This window comes from Planococcus citri, chromosome 5, assembly GCF_950023065.1.
Source record: "Planococcus citri chromosome 5, ihPlaCitr1.1, whole genome shotgun sequence".
NCBI lineage: Eukaryota > Metazoa > Arthropoda > Insecta > Hemiptera > Pseudococcidae > Planococcus > Planococcus citri.
This window is the reverse complement of record NC_088681.1, coordinates 53705708-53723895: the sequence shown is the minus strand read 5'-3', so window position 1 is coordinate 53723895 and position 18188 is coordinate 53705708. Positions and strand designations below refer to the sequence as shown.

At 32.6% G+C, this 18188-nt stretch overlaps 4 protein-coding genes across 4 annotated transcripts; 3 read left to right on the top strand and 1 right to left on the bottom strand.

Annotated features, from left to right (window-relative positions):
* The first annotated feature begins 308 nt into the window (after nt 1-308).
* On the top strand, nt 309-1745 carry LOC135848599 (uncharacterized). Its single transcript, XM_065368535.1, has 2 exons — nt 309-485; nt 635-1745. Exons 1-2 carry the CDS (start codon nt 431-433, stop codon nt 1216-1218), a joined length of 639 nt encoding a protein of 212 aa, XP_065224607.1. The 5' UTR covers nt 309-430; the 3' UTR covers nt 1219-1745.
* Cog1 (conserved oligomeric Golgi complex subunit 1) lies at nt 1697-5411 on the bottom strand. The gene is made up of 15 exons (XM_065368529.1): nt 5145-5411; nt 4902-5066; nt 4537-4822; nt 4227-4428; nt 4004-4154; nt 3774-3939; nt 3514-3704; nt 3346-3446; nt 3083-3266; nt 2867-3005; nt 2640-2795; nt 2418-2563; nt 2193-2343; nt 1997-2119; nt 1697-1925 (listed from the first exon to the last, which is right to left on the bottom strand). The coding sequence occupies exons 1-15, from the start codon at nt 5282-5284 to the stop codon at nt 1758-1760; spliced, it is 2469 nt and encodes an 822-aa protein (XP_065224601.1). The 5' UTR covers nt 5285-5411; the 3' UTR covers nt 1697-1757.
* A 70-nt stretch (nt 5412-5481) lies between these two features.
* LOC135848598 (46 kDa FK506-binding nuclear protein-like) lies at nt 5482-11014 on the top strand. The gene is made up of 8 exons (XM_065368534.1): nt 5482-5638; nt 5722-5985; nt 6066-6140; nt 6204-6492; nt 6587-6709; nt 6797-10280; nt 10386-10633; nt 10723-11014. Exons 1-5 carry the CDS (start codon nt 5629-5631, stop codon nt 6603-6605), a joined length of 657 nt encoding a protein of 218 aa, XP_065224606.1. The 5' UTR covers nt 5482-5628; the 3' UTR covers nt 6606-6709; nt 6797-10280; nt 10386-10633; nt 10723-11014.
* A 936-nt stretch (nt 11015-11950) lies between these two features.
* Nucleotides 11951-16185, top strand: LOC135848597 (cytochrome P450 4C1-like). Its single transcript, XM_065368533.1, has 12 exons — nt 11951-12248; nt 12388-12494; nt 12585-12678; nt 13673-13861; nt 13974-14046; nt 14634-14754; nt 14893-14941; nt 15047-15144; nt 15222-15290; nt 15377-15545; nt 15669-15848; nt 15949-16185. The coding sequence occupies exons 1-12, from the start codon at nt 12233-12235 to the stop codon at nt 16110-16112; spliced, it is 1329 nt and encodes a 442-aa protein (XP_065224605.1). The 5' UTR covers nt 11951-12232; the 3' UTR covers nt 16113-16185.
* Nucleotides 16186-18188: the final 2003 nt, after the last annotated feature.

The following is an 18188-nucleotide window of genomic DNA, read 5'->3' as shown; positions in this document are numbered from 1 at the left end:
TGGAATTCCAAGTATGGCTACATTGATTTCGTAATGACGCCAAGACCTATTTGTACAAATCGGACAACGATTTTATCTCAATTTAATTTTATCCAACATTATTTTAAAACTAATTTTTACAACTTTATCCAAACCATTTGCAATGAAATCTACGAATAATTCTTTTTTACGATCAAATACTTTGAAAGATAATAAAAATTTCAACATTCATTCTCAAACGACGCAAAAAATTCATCATAAATTTTCTCACATTGAAAAACCTAAACCATGAACTTCCGGAATTTGGACACTCTACGCGTTCTACATCTATGAAATTCATTAATTGTGATAAATAAGTAGAACATAAACATTGGCAGACGATAGTTGATTAATTTCGCAAATTAACATGCGTAATTGATAATAACTTCACGTCTAGAATCCGCCGAATGTGATGTGGACTGCGGAAATACAAGATGGTAATATAACCGTGAGCTCAACAACCACAGGTAAGACGTAATAAAACAGCCATATTTGTTTTGCCAACGTTTCTATTCCTATAACCTTTCTCCATCATTCACCCTCATCTTCGAAATTGTGTTTTTATTTCAACTTACGACATTTCTATCTAATTTAATGCATCGAAATCACATTCCAGGTACATCCAGCACGAGCAAAAGACCTCTAGAATTATCCATTAACGATACCAGGGACGTAAATCCCACCACACACACATCTACCTCACAATGCTCCGGTGACAAACGTCAAAAAACCACCATCCCCTGCGAACAACATGAACAAAAACAACATGCCAAGAAAGATCACCATATGAAAGAAGTCATACGTAAATGGCAACTTGATAATTTGGCGAAATGTGTTTTCGACAACACCGTCAACATGGTGTTGGATGGTTTACCCGAAGAAGCTACCACTGTCAGGCAAGAAACACTTAATATGGCCAATAATTACAATATCGAAGATGAAGCTGTTCTGATGGCTATCGAAGAGCATGGATTACGTCAACAGGCACAATCTGATGATTCTCCATTGTCATCGTCTTCTACAGAAGACTCTTCTTGTTGTTCGAGTTCGGCTGACTTTTACCAGCATACCAATTCTACTACCATTGATACCTATTTTCATGGTCCAGATAATCAGGAATTTAATTTCGAAAATAATTTCCTAGTTACCGCTGTATCAGCGGCCATTGAAGAGAAGGGTCTTAGCATCTATAATGTTTGAAAATTTTGTACATTTGTCTATTCAGGTAGATTATAGGTATGCCACCGATTCTCAAACGTGCTATAGCTTTAAAATGTAAAATGTATCGAGTGTTCTCTTTTTATTCCTATTAAATATGCTTTTTAGTTGTTAAATATTACTTTTTTTTTTACGTACAACTTATTGCCATTTTACTCACCTCTGTCGTTCGTTTTTTCTTTTTTATTTGCAAGTATATTTATTTTATTTTTTTTTTTAAATATTTCGCTTAATTTCAATACTTTTCCTCTTTTGAAACCAAATTCCATATTTGAAAAAAAAAATCTTATACAACTTTTGTTGTAGAACTGGATGATTCTTCTGTTTATATTATTTTCAATACTGATTGGAAAATCCTCCTTATAAGAATTGTCCAGCCTTATGTGATTTTCATTTTGTTATTAGCGTGCTATTTTTTTTTTCTTTTTCAGTTATAGTTTTAATATTTTTATAAAAAATATTTAAAATGTGTAATATATATTAATAATAAATAATGTAATCAACTAACACATCGTGTTTTTTCAAGTTTTAAACGAATCTGTCGCCGAAGAAAATACATTCGAAGGTAGTAATGGGAACCAGGGAATGTTTGTACTACCAACATAAGCCACATTTGGATCGTCCGAGTTATCGGTGTACTGTTCAGAGGACAACTTCGATTTATTGTTTATTAAAAGTCCATAAACATTCTGCGAGCAAATAAAATTATCGTCAGTTTGAAATATTCATTATCGGATGATAAGTGGATGAATATACTTGCCTGTGTTTTATAAACATGTTGCAGAACATTTTGAGATAAGTGGGATGATAGTATATCTAAATCAACTGGATCTATCTTAGTTTCAAGCACGCTGACGGTGTTACCACTCGAGTTGATAAGGTTCTAAAATATTTATAAAAATTATTTCCACGACAAAAAGTGGAATATTTAGAGATGATTTCGAAAATTAACTTACATCGTTTTCTACAGGAATCAATAGGGTCGTTAGGTACTTCAAATCGAACACGTATTGGACGTAAATAGCCTGATGAGAGATTTCCGGTGGATTCTCGAGTAAGGATAGGATTTTCGTCAAGATATTTTCCACCATTTCTGCGATTATTATTCTAAAATATATATTGAGTTATAATTCATAATCGATGATTTCAAGCACAAAAATAATGCAAATAGGTTCGCATACCTTGGAGGTAATGTTTCACTGCAAATGGACGTTAAAGAATTGAGTAACTTCTGTACAGGGAAACTGGCTTGAAATGGTACCAAGATTTCAGTTTCTAATTGCTCACCGGATTCATTTTCTTCTTTTATTTTAATCTTTTCCCATTTCTATAAATTCCAAATTTCATGATGAGACACTTCGAAGTGAAATTAAATAAAATATCATCAACTGAGATGAACTTACAGGAAAATATTTGATTCTAAGAGAAAACGACGTCAACGAAGTAATGCAAGTGGTGTATTCGGTTAAAACAGGAGCTGAAGCTGTAATGCTCCATTTACGCCAGACAGTCAAGCTTTCTTCTTGTAATTTGGTATTTATATGAGACCATTTTTCACCCTGAATTACAAAATTATCGACATTACGTTCTAATCAATTACATAGGCAAAGTTCGATCGATTAATAATTACTTTGTCGTCCAATAAAAGCACACAATGCTTTAGAGAAGAGCATAGCGTTGCGACTCCTGATAACACTCGAGCCAAAAATATGATCACGTTTTGTGACACGGTCTCTTGATTGGTCAATTCCAATACGTGGGCGATTAATCTAAAATAAAACGAAGATCATGGTTGTAAAATAATGAATGATGCTGCCATTCAATTCAGGAAATTAGGGTACCATACTTTTCAGTCAAATCTAGGCAGCATTGCTGTTGATGGCGTTTTAGAATTTGCATTTGTTCAGCTTCATCGTCATCCTCGGAATGGGAATCTGGTATTTCTTTCATAATATCTGATACTAGGGATTGAATAAAAAGGCACATTTTTCCAGAATTGGGCGACTGGCCGGATGATTTTATCGATAAACCTGTGTAAGAAAATTTACCAGAAACATGAGTAACTTTTTTTTTTTATTACTATTATGAGAAGTGGAGAAAAAAACAAACTTTTAACGCTACGTTGCGAATCTTTGGAAATTTTTTCACTCAGATCTTCCTCGAACGAAGACCACAGGAACCAGTGCAAATTGTTTTCAGGTTCTTGGGTTCTGAAAATGACTGAAATGAATACCCAATGGAAACTAAACGTGAAAAATACTCTTTCAAAGTTTATACTTTTCTTCGGCGATATCTTTCGTAATATTTCCAAGCTCGATACGTATCTGTTTGAAAATAGAGTCCCATTGATGAGACAGCACAGCTTTGGCTCGATTTGTAATCAATGGTCGGTAATTTTCGTTCCATAAATTCAAATTTCTATCTTGATTAAAATATTCCATAATCGAAGGCCAATCTTGAGGTAAGTTCTGTAAATCAACAATATATTGAACCGAAGCTCGAAGGAAAAAAAAAGTAGAACTTGAAAAAATGCTCACCGGTTTGGATTCTTTCAAGACTTGGAGCGTTTTTAAAGATCCAATAATATCTAATAAAGATAATAAATTTGGTTTCACGTAAGCTCTAATCCAACCCAACCATTCTTCCAAGAATTGATTATATTCGCTCGATTGAATCGTACTTATTGATTTGCTAGTTTTGACTCTGAAATAAAAACTGAATCAGAAAATGCCTCCAAATACCCTATTTCCAACTAGATATCACATACTTGAAGTTTTGAACACTAGCAGGGATATAAGTGAAACCGAACTTCGTGGTGAAGTCCAAGTTAACTTTGGATAAAGCTGGTTCGCAAACAGGAGTCGTCATATTTCGCATCTGGATCCAGTACTCTCCTTGGTTTTCGTCTTCGCCCACTCCTGAAGAAATATTTTCTTAGAATTTCAACTATTTAAAGAATCAATTTGTTGGAAAATTATGTAATCACTTACTAAAGCATCTGTATAATATTTCGAACGTATTGACGATAATTTCGAAGCTACCGATTGCGTTATTTTTAACGTTACTCGTGACGTTATCCATATTTAAAATACTCTTCAACGTTTCAGTACGTAAATTCACGAATCTTTCGATGACTTCAACACATGTCAGATTTTCCAGCACAGTTAACGTACATAAACACTCGCAAGCTTCCTATAAAAATCATATTTTCATCAATCGATACGTTTTTTTTTTTTTTTTTTTTTTTTAATATATGTACGTGTCTATTTCAGATATCAGAAATCAGAATACTCGACTCACCGCGACAGATAAATTCGTAACTTTAATTTTACTCTCGATCTTTTGAGTCAAGATGTTAGGAAACCGAAGGATCGAGTTTCGTAGCTCGTAAACCACTGGGAACTTCTTATCAACATTCCAATCGGCTTCCAAGCTGAGGGATGTTTTCACATGAACAGCTAAATGTAGCAAAGTGGTAGCAGTTATGAATTTATTGGCAGATATCTCGATCCAGATTTGTTCTTCGATATCGATCAGCAGTTTAATCAGAATAGCAATGGTGTTATTTGTTCGAACGACTTTATCCCTAAAGAAAAATATCAATCGGTTTGTTAAACCAGGAAAGCAGATAAGATACAGATTTCAACGTTCCAACGTAAGCTTACTGGTTATTCCGGCGATCGATTTTCGAAATATGATCGTCTTCTAAATTCAAATCCAAACTAGTCAAAGAAGACGATATGTTCTGGATCCGATCAGCGATGCTTTTCGATAACCCGTTCATTAAATTGATTCGATCAGCTACTTCGATAAAATCACGATATTTTTCTCTGAAATTAACCACCATCAAGGGTATTATAGATTGAGTATTTTGTACGAGCAAATATTTTTACAAATGAGTAACTCACCCAACGAGCACTCTCAGCTCGTCTTTCTTTTTATCGACTTCTTTTTGTAGATCATTTTGGTAAACTCGGATCTCAGATACGCTGTATTTTTCAAATAACTCGTCGTGGGTGTAGTGAGAAAAACGTTCCAGAGATGTCATGGTGAAATAAATGATGTAATTTTACTCGAACATAATTATTTTACTTTAAATAAACGATCAAATTGAAAGTTCAATTCTCTACCAAGCTTCTGAACTCGAAATAATTGTTTTTACTGATAACAGAGATAACACGTAAACAACGTCGTTGTGACGTCACTGATGTCACCTACAGCTGATGAAATGAATGAAATCATGAAATGAAAATGAAATAGCTCACATTTCGTTCATAGTGCCTTAGTTCATTCATGATTTATTTATTTTAAAATATATTACTAGTTTAATTTAATTAGATTCTAAAATTTAATACGACGTCGTTTAAGGAGCCTTAATTTTCTTCCATCACAATGTTTTGGGGTAAGTATTGCCGAGTTAATTTCATCACCTATCAACTGTAAAGTTAATCATATTGTACGTATCTACATATTGTATTATTTTAGGTTTAGTTTTGAAACCGGAGAAAACTTATTCGTCCGTCGTCAGAAAATCATTCCATTTGTCAATGGCAGCCCTAGACTCTACATCTTACGAGCACGACGATCCAAGTACCCAAATTTATCCTGTATTGGTCAAAGTTGATGGAGTCCAATTCATTGTATGCAATCTATCACAGTCTGCTCTGCAAGTAAACTTGGATTTGGTCTTCAAAAGAGGTTCCAATATTACTTTTTCCACGAGTGGTCAAGCAACCATACACTTGACAGGTTTGTATAGCCAGGTCTTGATATTATGTTCAATATTTTATTACAATATGATTATTTTTAACAGAAATACTTGTTTATAGGATATCGTATAAAAGACGATTTCACCTATGACTACCCTGGTTACGTACGTAATGAATTTTCTGAAAGTTCGAAAAGTGAGTGAAACTCTTCTCGTGTTTGAGTTCATATAAGTAGCTAAATGATAATGTGTATTCCAGGAAAGGAATCGATTGAAGCCAGAAGAGCGGCTCTAGAACGAAGACTCATGGTGACTTATTCCTCCACTGATGATTCTTCTGGTGACAGTTCGACCAATTCTAGCGATAATCCGAATGAAGACAGAAGAACGGTTCTAGAACGAAGACTCATGGTGACTTATTCCTCCACTGATGATTCTTCTGGTGACAGTTCGACCAATTCTAGCCATAATTCTTATTATAGTGATGTAGGCAAGTGGAGAACTGCCCTCAAGCAAAGATTTCTCCAAACTGGCAAACTTCGAAAAAAGTGAGTTTTTTTTTTTACGATGACTGTATTTCAGTTATTTAAATTTCCAATGTTTTTTCGAGTTGCTTTCTATTTATTTAAATTTTTGAAACAGATCATTTTCAAAAAAATGACAGCAAAGACCCGTTGATAGATAATGATCAAGCGTCGATTTCAAACCCGCAAAAAACGCCAGGTAGTGATGAAAAACAAGAAAAACAGCAAATCAAAAAATGAGGTAAAAAATTCAACTTGCTGGGAGACGATGTTAAACTATTATGAAATATGTGTTTGTTTTTTTAATCATTTTTTTTTATTCAAATAGACTGTACCTCTTCTTATTGAAGATGATCCAAAGAGCCCTCACGCAAAGAAATAAACTCTCAGCGAGAGTGTTATTGTTTGAAGAGTTGAGACCAGGAATAGGTAAAATTATGAAATTATGAAATGTATTAATATTAAACGTTGAAGTTATCAAAGGTTGGGATGTCGCTTTGAATAGTATGAAATTTGATTCATTATTTTCATATTGTAATTTGTATTTGAATAGTATCATTTTTTTTTTTTTCATAAGAAAGTAGTTTGATTTATACTTGTGTGGTCGTCGTTAACTATGTAAGGATAATTATGATGTACATGTTTTAATTGTACTTTGTGTAACGTGTTCAATAATGAAGATTTATTCGATTATCATCGTATCTCTTATATGAATTTATCGTTATTATCTTATCCCCATCCTCTTATTATGAAAAATTCAACTTAATAACTTCCAACGTTTTTAGGGCGGAATTTGTGCTATTTGATGGTTTTTCCAATTGTTTTTTTTTCAAGTTGAAATAGATGACACTACACGAGTACGCCCTGAGTGAAAAAATCAGCAAAATTTCAACATGAAAATTTGTCTTCGATGTCTACTTTAGCACGATTATCCAATTTTGAATGAATTTTCACAAGATTTTCATTTTCAACTTGAATGGGATTTCTTTGCAACCAAATTGTAATAATTCTTCAATTTCCGATGGATTTACTCTCAATTTGAAAATTATTTTCCCATTCTCATAAACTTTTGAAGAATTTGGATAGATTAAACTAAGTATATTATGCAGGTATCTAGATTTTCTCACGATTTCGCAACAATATTCTTCGCAATTATTTGCTGATTTTTGATCGATTTTTAGAAAAATATTTCGTGAGAACTAAAAAGAGATTAAAGATCATTCGATTCGATCATTTTTTTAAAAACTCAAGCATGAGAATCTGAATGATATTTTCTCAAGATGAAAAATTGAAGGTCTTACATTCTGAAATAATTGTAGAAAAATTGCAGAAATTTATGAAAAAATTGAATTGAGAGTTATTATTCTTGAAAACTTCATTTCTGGACATATTTGAAACAAAATCACGTTGCAATGGCCAATTTTCACCAAAAAAAATACTAGAAAAATACCTACTTCTGGGGGTCCAAATTAATTCAAAAAACATTGCCCTTTTTTGCTCTTGTCAGAGCTCAGAAGTCACTTTCAAAACAAATTACCTATGCAGTTTAAATGAAAGACTCTCAGACTTGTAGCTCTCTAATCATACATTTTTAGATTTTTGAGCTTTTTTTTTTTTTTTTTTTTTTTGAAAAAGTGTAAGCCCAAAAAATAGGTACCTACATTTTTTCAAACTCATGTCGAAAGTGGCTCTCGCTCTCCAAATGGATTGATAGTATAATATGACATAGAAAGAAGTATGTACTTATGTAAAAAAAATATTTTTTTTGCGTATGTCAAAAATGGTCCTCAAAAAGAATTCGGTAGTACGGATATGACCTCGAAAAAAAAATTAATTAAATAAATGTATGCACATTTTGAACTTTTGGGAGATTTTCTGGAAAAATTTTGATTTGCAGGTACCCAAAAAATACTTGTTCTCTTGATCGATCGAAAATGACTCTCGAAATATGTAGGTTGGTAGGTAGTGAAAAGAAGACTGGCCAACTCAGGCCAAGAAAAAGGATTTCTCAAGTTGCAGCTGCTCAATCGCGTATTTTTCGAGCCTTTGGGGGATTTTTTAAAAAATTCGTCAAAAGTAGCCCTTGAAATGGATTTATTAATAAGGATGTAACCTTGATTTACAGGTGTACTTAGTCCCTCATCGCGCATTTTGAAATTTTTGATACAATTTTTTTTTGCAAAAATTTGGATCTAATACATTTTTTTTGGCTCACGCCGAAAAAGGTTCTCAAAAAGCGTTGACAATCAAAATCTGATCTGATCAAGGAAGAAAATTTCTAGAGCTGTACCTAAATGTCCAATCGTACATACATTTAGAAATTTGAGGCATTTAAAAAAATATTTAGCTCTCAATAATTACCAACATCTCTAACAATAAGGTCTTCAAATGTGTTTCAATTCCGGGGGGGGGGGGAAGAGAGATTAAAAACATTAAAATTCAATAAAACTAAAATGAGATATCTATTAGTTGAATTGTTGGATTAGAATAATTAATGAATCATAAGAAAATGGAAACAAAAACGAAATTAAATTAGGACTCAAATTCAAATTCAAATAGGTAATCAAAATTCAAAAGTCAGACAGAATTAGGCAGGCATGTGATTTGGAAATTCAATGGAGAAGTTGCCATAAACTCTGATCATTTTTTTTCTACTCTAAAAATCAGGGCTTCAAACCCGAACGTTTTCGGGTACGGGTACAGATTTATTTCTCAGAGGATCGGGTACGGGTATCGGGTACGGGTATGAAAATTTTAAACGTTCGGGTACAGGTACGGGTTCGGGTATTTTAGGTGAAATACCCGAACTGTACCCGATCTATCGGGTATTTGGGTTCAAAATAGTCTCTATCGGGTACAGGTACAGGTTCGGGTATTCCTCATTTCATTTTTCGGGTACGGGTACAGGTTCGGGTACAGAAATTGTTGGATTTTCGTTCGGGTATTCGGGTATTCGGGTACGGGTACGGGTACGGGTTTGAAGCCCTGCTAAAAATTTAAAAAGGTTTTCAAGTTCAAAAATTGTAAATTTACTAAATTTTTAGAAAAATGAAAATTGTTGAGCTAGGACAACTTTTTAAATTTTAAAGAGAGGAAAAAATTATCATTGTTGTGCGAGATTACGAGTATTTATTTAAAAAAATAATTTGTAGCCCCTTTGATTTCCAAGTTGGGCAAAAAGATATAATCACATAATTTTGTTCAATTTTCATTTTCAAATCACTACCGACCGCCATGGTCAAAATTGGATTTTGGCTCTTAGATTTTGAAAACGTATTATTTTTGCCCCTTCAATTTTCAAGATAGACAACTTGTTTATCTTACTTTTTTTTACTTGCATACGTTCATTACGTTGTGATAATATATCCAAATCTGAAGTTTGTATCTCGGACTCCCTGCATAAAAAAATAACGAGGTAAATTAAAATTTAACATCTTTAAATTTACCACATCCTTAAAATACACATAACGAAACGTTATAACTAGAAAAATGGCTAGTCGCTCCACATCTTGAAACTAGATACACAAAACGCTAAAACTAGAAACGTAAACACGTGATCGTAGACATGTGAACAAAGTTTCCAGGTGGTTGAAGTGGTAAGTGGTCCAGTCGAAAACTTCTAAAACGAACTTTAAAAACTAAGTAAAACTGTAATAAAACTCAAAGCTTTACTCAATAGTCAAAACTAAGTGTAACGAACGTAATCAAGTATTAATCAATAATATACTCAAGCTAAAATATGCACCATAGAAATATTATACATAGAAAAAGAAAAGGAATGAACAATATGCCGCAGCGAAAATCGAAACAAGGTAATTGTAAATTGTAGGCATATTATTTCATTTTCAATGTACATAGGTACCTCTACCTAGGTAACTATTAGTATTGACATTGAGATGCGATGTATGAATTCTTAGATGTCGAAAAATTTGGGAAACTGACCGTTGAACAAATCGAGGAATTTATAAAGCAGCCTGAAAACTTGACTGTAGAACGCATGGAGAAACTTTTCAACCTGACATTAACCCCAATTTCGCCGACGCTCACAGGAATCCAGAACAATGCGCAGGCTCATAGTACAAAATTTTCTCAATTCAGCACTCCTATTGAAATGAATGAAATGATACGCAACCAATTGGAACAACTAAAACAACTTCAAGAAATGGTAAGATACAAACATAACACATATTAAACACTCTTCCATTGTTTTAAAGGTTTTTTTCACCTATTGATTTCCTTTTGAAAAAATTTCAGGGTAGACGTCTGTTACAACAAACAGAGAACAATTTAACCGTATTAAAAACAACAGTTCACAATTTAAGAGCAGCCTCAAAGAATATGTTAAAGTTATACAGATCTCTTGGATTCCGATTCCAACAGACAGTTCCTTTCTTAAAGGAGGCAGCTGAATCAACTATTAAATTTACCCAAGAAGTTGAGGCAGACCTTGAAAGCATTAGCATCAGAGTGAAAATACCTAATTTAGATTTTAATTTTGAAGGTTTTTGATGTGCTTCGGCTTTAATAAATCATTTTAGTGTCAGTACGTAATTGTTCTTATATTAAATCTCATTTAATTATAATTGAAGAAATCTCGTGATATTTTTCATCGTGAAAAAATTAATTTGTATCAGCAATTATAGAACTTTTTATACCTATTACAGTTTACAGAAAATATTTTTTACAATTTTTACCAAAAAAACACAAAACTTTTTGCCACATTGGTTTAAAAAAAAAAAAAAAACAAAAAACGAGAATTTGGATGATTTTTGGAAAAAAAGTGAGCTTCATTATATAGCAATTATATTAAAAATTAAGTAATTCGTGTCAGTTTTTCTCAAAGAAGCAAGACTTATGGACAATTTTGCAAAAAAAAAAAAAAAAATGGGACATTTCGGAATTCTTTAATCTACTAAAAAACGACAAATTTTAGCCATTTTTCTAAAAATCAGAAATTTTTGACAATGTTTGAACAAGCGAAAATTTTAGACGATTTTTGTCAAAACGCAAAAGATGTAAAACCAACTTTGTAATAATTGGCCAAAAAAATGATAATTTTTCGCAGCAATTGCCAAAAAAAAACCAAAACTTTATACAACTTTTGTTTTAGAAAAAAAAACACGAGACGTTTGGATGATTTTTGGAAAAATAAAAAGTAAGCTTCATTAATAGCAATTTTTCTAAAAAATGAAATTGGTACCTGATTTAAAAATAACGCTTATTAGTTTTATTGATGTGAATTAGGCGCACACATCGAAACAATTTGCATTTCCACAATTAAAAATTTCATCAATTCAATTTTCATTTCACTCAAACTGTTCATTTTTTGAAAAACAAAATCGATTTCAGGTAGTGTATTTTTTTTATACTAGGTAAATATACCTAAGTACGTAGCTGGGAATTTTCGTTACGAAATGCAATAATGATGGACTTGGCACCTGGTATACCTACATAATAATATATGCAACTTGAAATGAAACATCAGGCACACCCATTTGAGTATTTTCACACATCTTCATCGTTCCTCTAACTATCGAGTTATTTGCGTAGCTCGCGAGTGTTCTTTTTTATTGTGTGGTTTAATAATGGATTTTACCCAATACTTCGAACTATTAGGTTTATCAACTTTATTCGTCGCTCTTATTTTAACGTCATTCATTTACATTTTAAAATGGAATAAAACTAAATCTAAACGCGAGAGGAGTGCCTCATATTGTTCGATGGACCAGATACTATCCCATATTTTGGAAATGCCCTCACCTTCATGATGCATCCGGATGGTAGGTACCTATAATATTAATTTTTCAAAGAATGGTTATAGAATAAATTAACACATTTAGCCACACAATAGGTACACATAATGTAAATGTTCCTTTCTCAACAATATTAAAGATTGAAAAATCAACAAACTGTTTCCAGATATATCGTCCAAGTTGATATACTATACTGAAAAATATGGATCGAGGTATCGCCTTTGGATAGGCCAGAAACTTTCCATAGTTTTAGCAGATGCTTCGGATATCGAGGTTTTTTTTCACGTTAATCTTTTTTCTTTAAAAAATATCTTTGAAATTTTAAATGATAGGTAGATAAACTTTACTTTTATAAATTACTAGATCGCTCTCATGGGAAATAAATTCCTAAATAAAGGAAACGATTTTCACGAACTGTTCGGCAGAGCTTTCAAAAATAGTACAATGAGCGGCGAAGGTAGGTACCTATACATTTACATTCACTTTTGATCGATCAGTTTTTCTCAACAATCAACTCTAGTCTCTATTCATGAACAGAGGTTTTTGAAAATCATACTAATAAGACCTAGGTAACTTATGTTCAAATGGTTATAATTATAACTTAATAATGTGAAAATTCTGGTCGAAATAAAACTCCCAACAAGGAATTTTTTCATTTCTTCACTTCACTATGGTACTGCTGAATACAGCAGTTGAAAAGGTTAGGGTTGAGATGAAAAATTTTCGGCATACCTGTGACTAGGAAATATGGCACATGAACTGAATATTTTTATGGATAGGTAATTTATTAATAACATCGCAGAGATTCGTTAGGTAGTTACTTGGCACGTGTGACCAATTTCGTTGATAATGAATTGATGATATTAGGTTAATTTACTTATTCTGCGTACAAATATTTTAGATAAGTAGATAACAATTTGTTTACGAACGAATGAGCGGTTAAGAATATTTTCTATAATAGCAATACTAACAATATAGGCATTTCTCATATAGCTCAAAATTATAGGTAGCTTTCATTCGTTCAATAATTCCAATAAAATAGGTTTAGTGAGTAGTTCATCAGTCTGAAGAGAAATTTGATTGACCGTAGTGAAATATTATGAGGAATAGAGGAAACGCAATGTACAGGGTGCTCAGAAATATCGTGTACCCCAAAGAAAGTTTTTCATTAAAAATATAGGTTGGTAACGTGAAATAGATGCATATGATTGGTGGGATGTTATCTCTCCAGTCCAACAACCAATCGTGTGCTATCATCATTATCATTCACTGTGACCAACTAAAGTATTTTGGTAGACAACTATTTTAGGGGTACTCAATATTTCTGGGCACCTTTGTACCTATAATTTATGTATCTACATTTATAAAGGAGTCATTTAATGTTGAAAAATAATAAGTATGTACCTATATGCGTTGCTACATTTGTACGATTTTTTCATTTTCAATTCAAGGAAACGACTGGAAGAAAAGCAGGAAGATCCTTCAACATTCTCTAAAAACAAACGTGTTGAATGATTATATCGGAGTCATGAACGAAGAAACTGAAAAATTGATAAAGGAACTCTCGGCCAAAGCAAAAACGATGGAAATTTTCGAAATCAGCGATTACCTTGCTCGAGCACCTTTTAATATAATTTGCAGCAAGTTTAAGCATCATTTATTTAGAATGTTAATTGTTGTATAACGTATGTATAAGTTGACCGAAAAGGTGTGTGTCCTAAGTCCTAACAATACGTTGATTTATTTTTCTAGAAACTTTGTGCGATTTAGAAGGCGATCTCATATCCAAAGAACAATTTTCAGCGTTCAAAACTGCAATAGAAGAGTATGTACCTTACTTATACCGATACAGAAGCGTGACGAATTAATGTGTCCTGGAGGGGTGGGGGGGAGGGGGCTGAAATTTTCTCAAATTTTTACCCCAGATGCCCCCTTCTCAATTGTCTACCTCAAAATCTTGACTCAAATTTTGAGCTCATAATTCTGTAGAAATTTTCAAAACATTTTTTCATCAAAATATTTAAATTTCTCGCGTAATTTCGGTAGGTTGCGTGACTTTTTTTTCAATTATCTCAAATTTTATCTCAAAATTCTCCGGAAATGATGAAAAAAATACATTCGTGGAAAAATTAGAAGTTCTTGAGAAATTTTGACACATTTTGATAGGTTGCAGTAGCAAGATTACTTTGTTCATTTCTCATTTCATTCAAGTTTCAAACACCCCCCCCCCCCAAATGAAAACGTTTCAATTTTCATTCGATTTGACAAATGGGTGAATTTTTTGGTCAATTTTGGCGGAAACTTGGACTTGCTTTTGAGCAAATTTTCATTTTTGTATGTTGTGATTGTAATCTTGACAATTTTCCAAATCATCAATACAATAGTATAATAGGTAAATCTTCAATTTTGCAGGTTTCTCGGAGAATCCTTCCATTTAATGTTTTATCCAAAATTAATCAGAAAAATTAAAGAGCGATTTAATGGGGAAAAAAATAAAACTCTAATCAGGGATATGGAAATAGTGTATAAAAAAGTAAGTTACAATTTTATCTAAACGTTTGTCAGTTTGTCTTTAAATGCACTTAAATTAACTACCTAACCTTATCATGAATAGTTTACTTTTAGGTAGGTAGCTCATAAATAATGAATTTCTGTTGCAATGTACTAATAGGTAATGCTTGAAGGAAAACTAAACACATGTGGAAATGATGAAAATCATGGTAATCAATCTCGTTTCATTTGCACTTACTTATGACCTATCTTCTTGCCTAATTAGGCAAACTAGGTACTCATTTTCTCACTCATTTATCTATTCACATTTTCAGGTGATGACGGAAGCAGCGCTCGATTTATTAGATACCTTCTCAACGATGATTTCTCTGATGAAGATAAAAAAGCTGAAATTGTTACCTATTCTATTGGTGTAAGTTTTGAAAAAAAAACCTTCGTAAGAAATATGTAGGTAGGTATTTTTTTTTAAATGATTGATTTCACATTTAGGGATCAGAAACTTTGAACCTCACCCTATGTTTCGTTTTACTCACGTTGGGAATGCATAACAATATACAGGTAGGTACCGGTGGACGAATACCTATTAAAGTACTGATTAGTGATTAGCATTTTGATAACTTGATTGATTTTTTTTCTGCCTGTAGGATAAAGTATATAAAGAACAAGAACGTATTTTTGGAGATAGTGACAGAGAAGTTACAGCAGACGACGTTAAACAGATGGATTATTTGGAACAAGTGTTAAAAGAGGTGATGCGTTTGTTTCCGTTGGTTCCTTTTTTCTTTCGCACTGCTCAAGAAGATGTTGCTTTAGGTTGGTAAAGTATTAAAATTTGATTACACGAGTTTTTACTAAGCTTGAAATATATTGCACGTTGAAGAAACTGTAACACTTACCCAATTTGAATTACAACCAAATTTTTTCCATTTTGTACAGGCGATATTACTCTGCCAGCTAATACCGAATTGATTTTCAATGTCACTGCAGTCCATAATAATCCAAAATATTTCCCGAATCCTGAGACCTTTGATCCCGAACATTTTTCGAAAGAAAGATGTGAAAATTTGCCCAAAGGATGTTACTTACCGTTCACCATTGGACCAAGAAACTGTATAGGTAGGTATAACTATTAAGAGGTAAACTATTCAATTCAATATTAGTTAGATGTAGGAACATTTTACAGGTAATTATTCTTTCTAAATGTGTCATGTTTTAGGTAAAGCTTTCGCAATGTACGAGATGAAAATCGTTTGCAGTATAATATTGAGAAAATTTCGTATTCACTCATCGATGAAACAGGAAGATATCAAATTACAATATTCTTTTGTATTGACCAGTGCGAACGGTTTCAAAGTATCGATCAGTGAAAGGAAGAAATAAAATCATCATATTTTATGCTCAATAAGCTCTATAAGCATTCTTTTGTTTTTGAAATTAGATTAGTCAACCAGTTCGTAGGTGTTTTACTTGTTTGTTTTTATTCACATTCTCCATTCTCGCATTCCATGATTTCTTCATTTGAAAAGTTTGGAACTGATGAAAAAAATGGCAAGAAATTTTTAAAATGTCCGGTAGATGGGGGGGGGGGGATGGTGGTGAATTTTACAATTTTTCAGATAATTTTCGATATCTGTCAATGTCAGACGTTGTCAGCATTTTTGAAAAAGTTTAAATTTTCGGAGGATTTTCTTTCAATTTTTTCAAGTCAGGTTGGAATACGATTTTGAAACAATTTTCCAATATTGAAAATAAAATATATTGTACGTTATCAAGCACCTAGGTACCTACGATTCATAAAGAAGCTTCTAATTTCATTCAAGGTGGAAGGGAGGCAGAAAGGCCATTAATTTTTTTCATTTCTGAAGTATGTACCAATGAAAGAAAAGGAACTACATAGAAAATGAGAGAAAGAAAACAATTTTTACATGATTTTCAACTTTGGTAGATTTTTTTACAACAAAATTGAAATTATTTAATTGCCCATGGCTTTTATCTCAATTTCAAAATAATTGTCTCATTCTCAGATAACTTTTGAAGAATCTTGGATAGTTTACAAGATTTTCTCACGATTTTGGAACAATAATCTTCGCAATTATTTGCTAATTTCTCAGCAATTTTTAGGAAAATATTTCGTGAGAACTGAAAAGAGAACATATTGACCTTCCAGTCCCCAATTTCGCCCCCTTTTTTAATCTAATGTATGAGAATCTGAATGATATCTCCTCATTCAAGATGAAAAATTAGAGGTGCAACAGGATTTAAAATTTTCTAAAATTGTAGGAAGAAAAATTGCAGAAATTTGTTATATATAGACCAGGAAGTGTCGCCAATATGGTATAGATAGAAATGACTACTAGGTGGGTGAGTCTGATCCTAACTATCTACTGGGTGATACCAATGCTCATATTTAGATGTCCCTGAGAATATGAGTGGCAAGCAATTCATGCCTATATTACACAGAAATACATAATAAACGAACATATGACATTTTACTATGTACAAACTTTATTCAATGAAACCCTTCTCGTCATATTTACATGGGATCTTAACATATCATACATATGTTATGAATAATATAAATGTAGTATGGTTACATCGATATAATTAACACCAATAAGAATTATTAATATTAACTACAGAGGATCATGGCAATGATTCATGGCATTGACACCAGGAGTATATCTATTTTCAATAGATATGCTCCAGAAGCGAGGTTAGAGGTAAATGCCATTGGTAGATTACATGCCGAAGTATGCAATCTACTACATAAGTCATCATCAATTAACTAGGGTGTAATTCTAATTAATTTAGTGGAGGCACCACCATGTAAGTCTGTACTTACTGAATGCTGACCATCTCACCATGATTGTCTTCCCTAAACGCCGACCCCAATAATAGTGGCGATACCATGGCTGCTGAATAAAACGAGGTTACTGATCATTGCAGCTATTATCAGGGCCGGCACTTTTTCATTTTCCCGCCCGGTGCAAGATCTAAATGTTCATAATTTGGTGAAAAGTGTGAATCACTTTGTGGGGGGGGGGGGGTAAACAAAAAGCACAAAAAATCTTGAATTAGCTATGATGAAAGGAAAAGAAGTGAGATTGCAGCAGTACCACGGCGTTTTTTATACAAACACAGCTAGCATGGAAAGAAAACGGAAAATGTTTCAATTGTTTTGATTTTTCAAATTGTGATGTAGATTGAACAAAATTTCGAATTGAACTTCAGAATTTTTGAGCTGAAAAAAATCGATTGATCCCTCAATTTTTAATAAATTTTCGAAAAAGATCTGAAAATGATCAGGTTTTTGGTTTGGAAACATAATCCATACAGATTCTGGATCATTAATCAACACTGTTTTTTTGTATTTTTTTGTACTTTTTTCCACTTTGGAATTATTTAATACAAAATATAGCTTCAAACTCCCCGTCTTCCAAAATTGGTTTTTGAGAT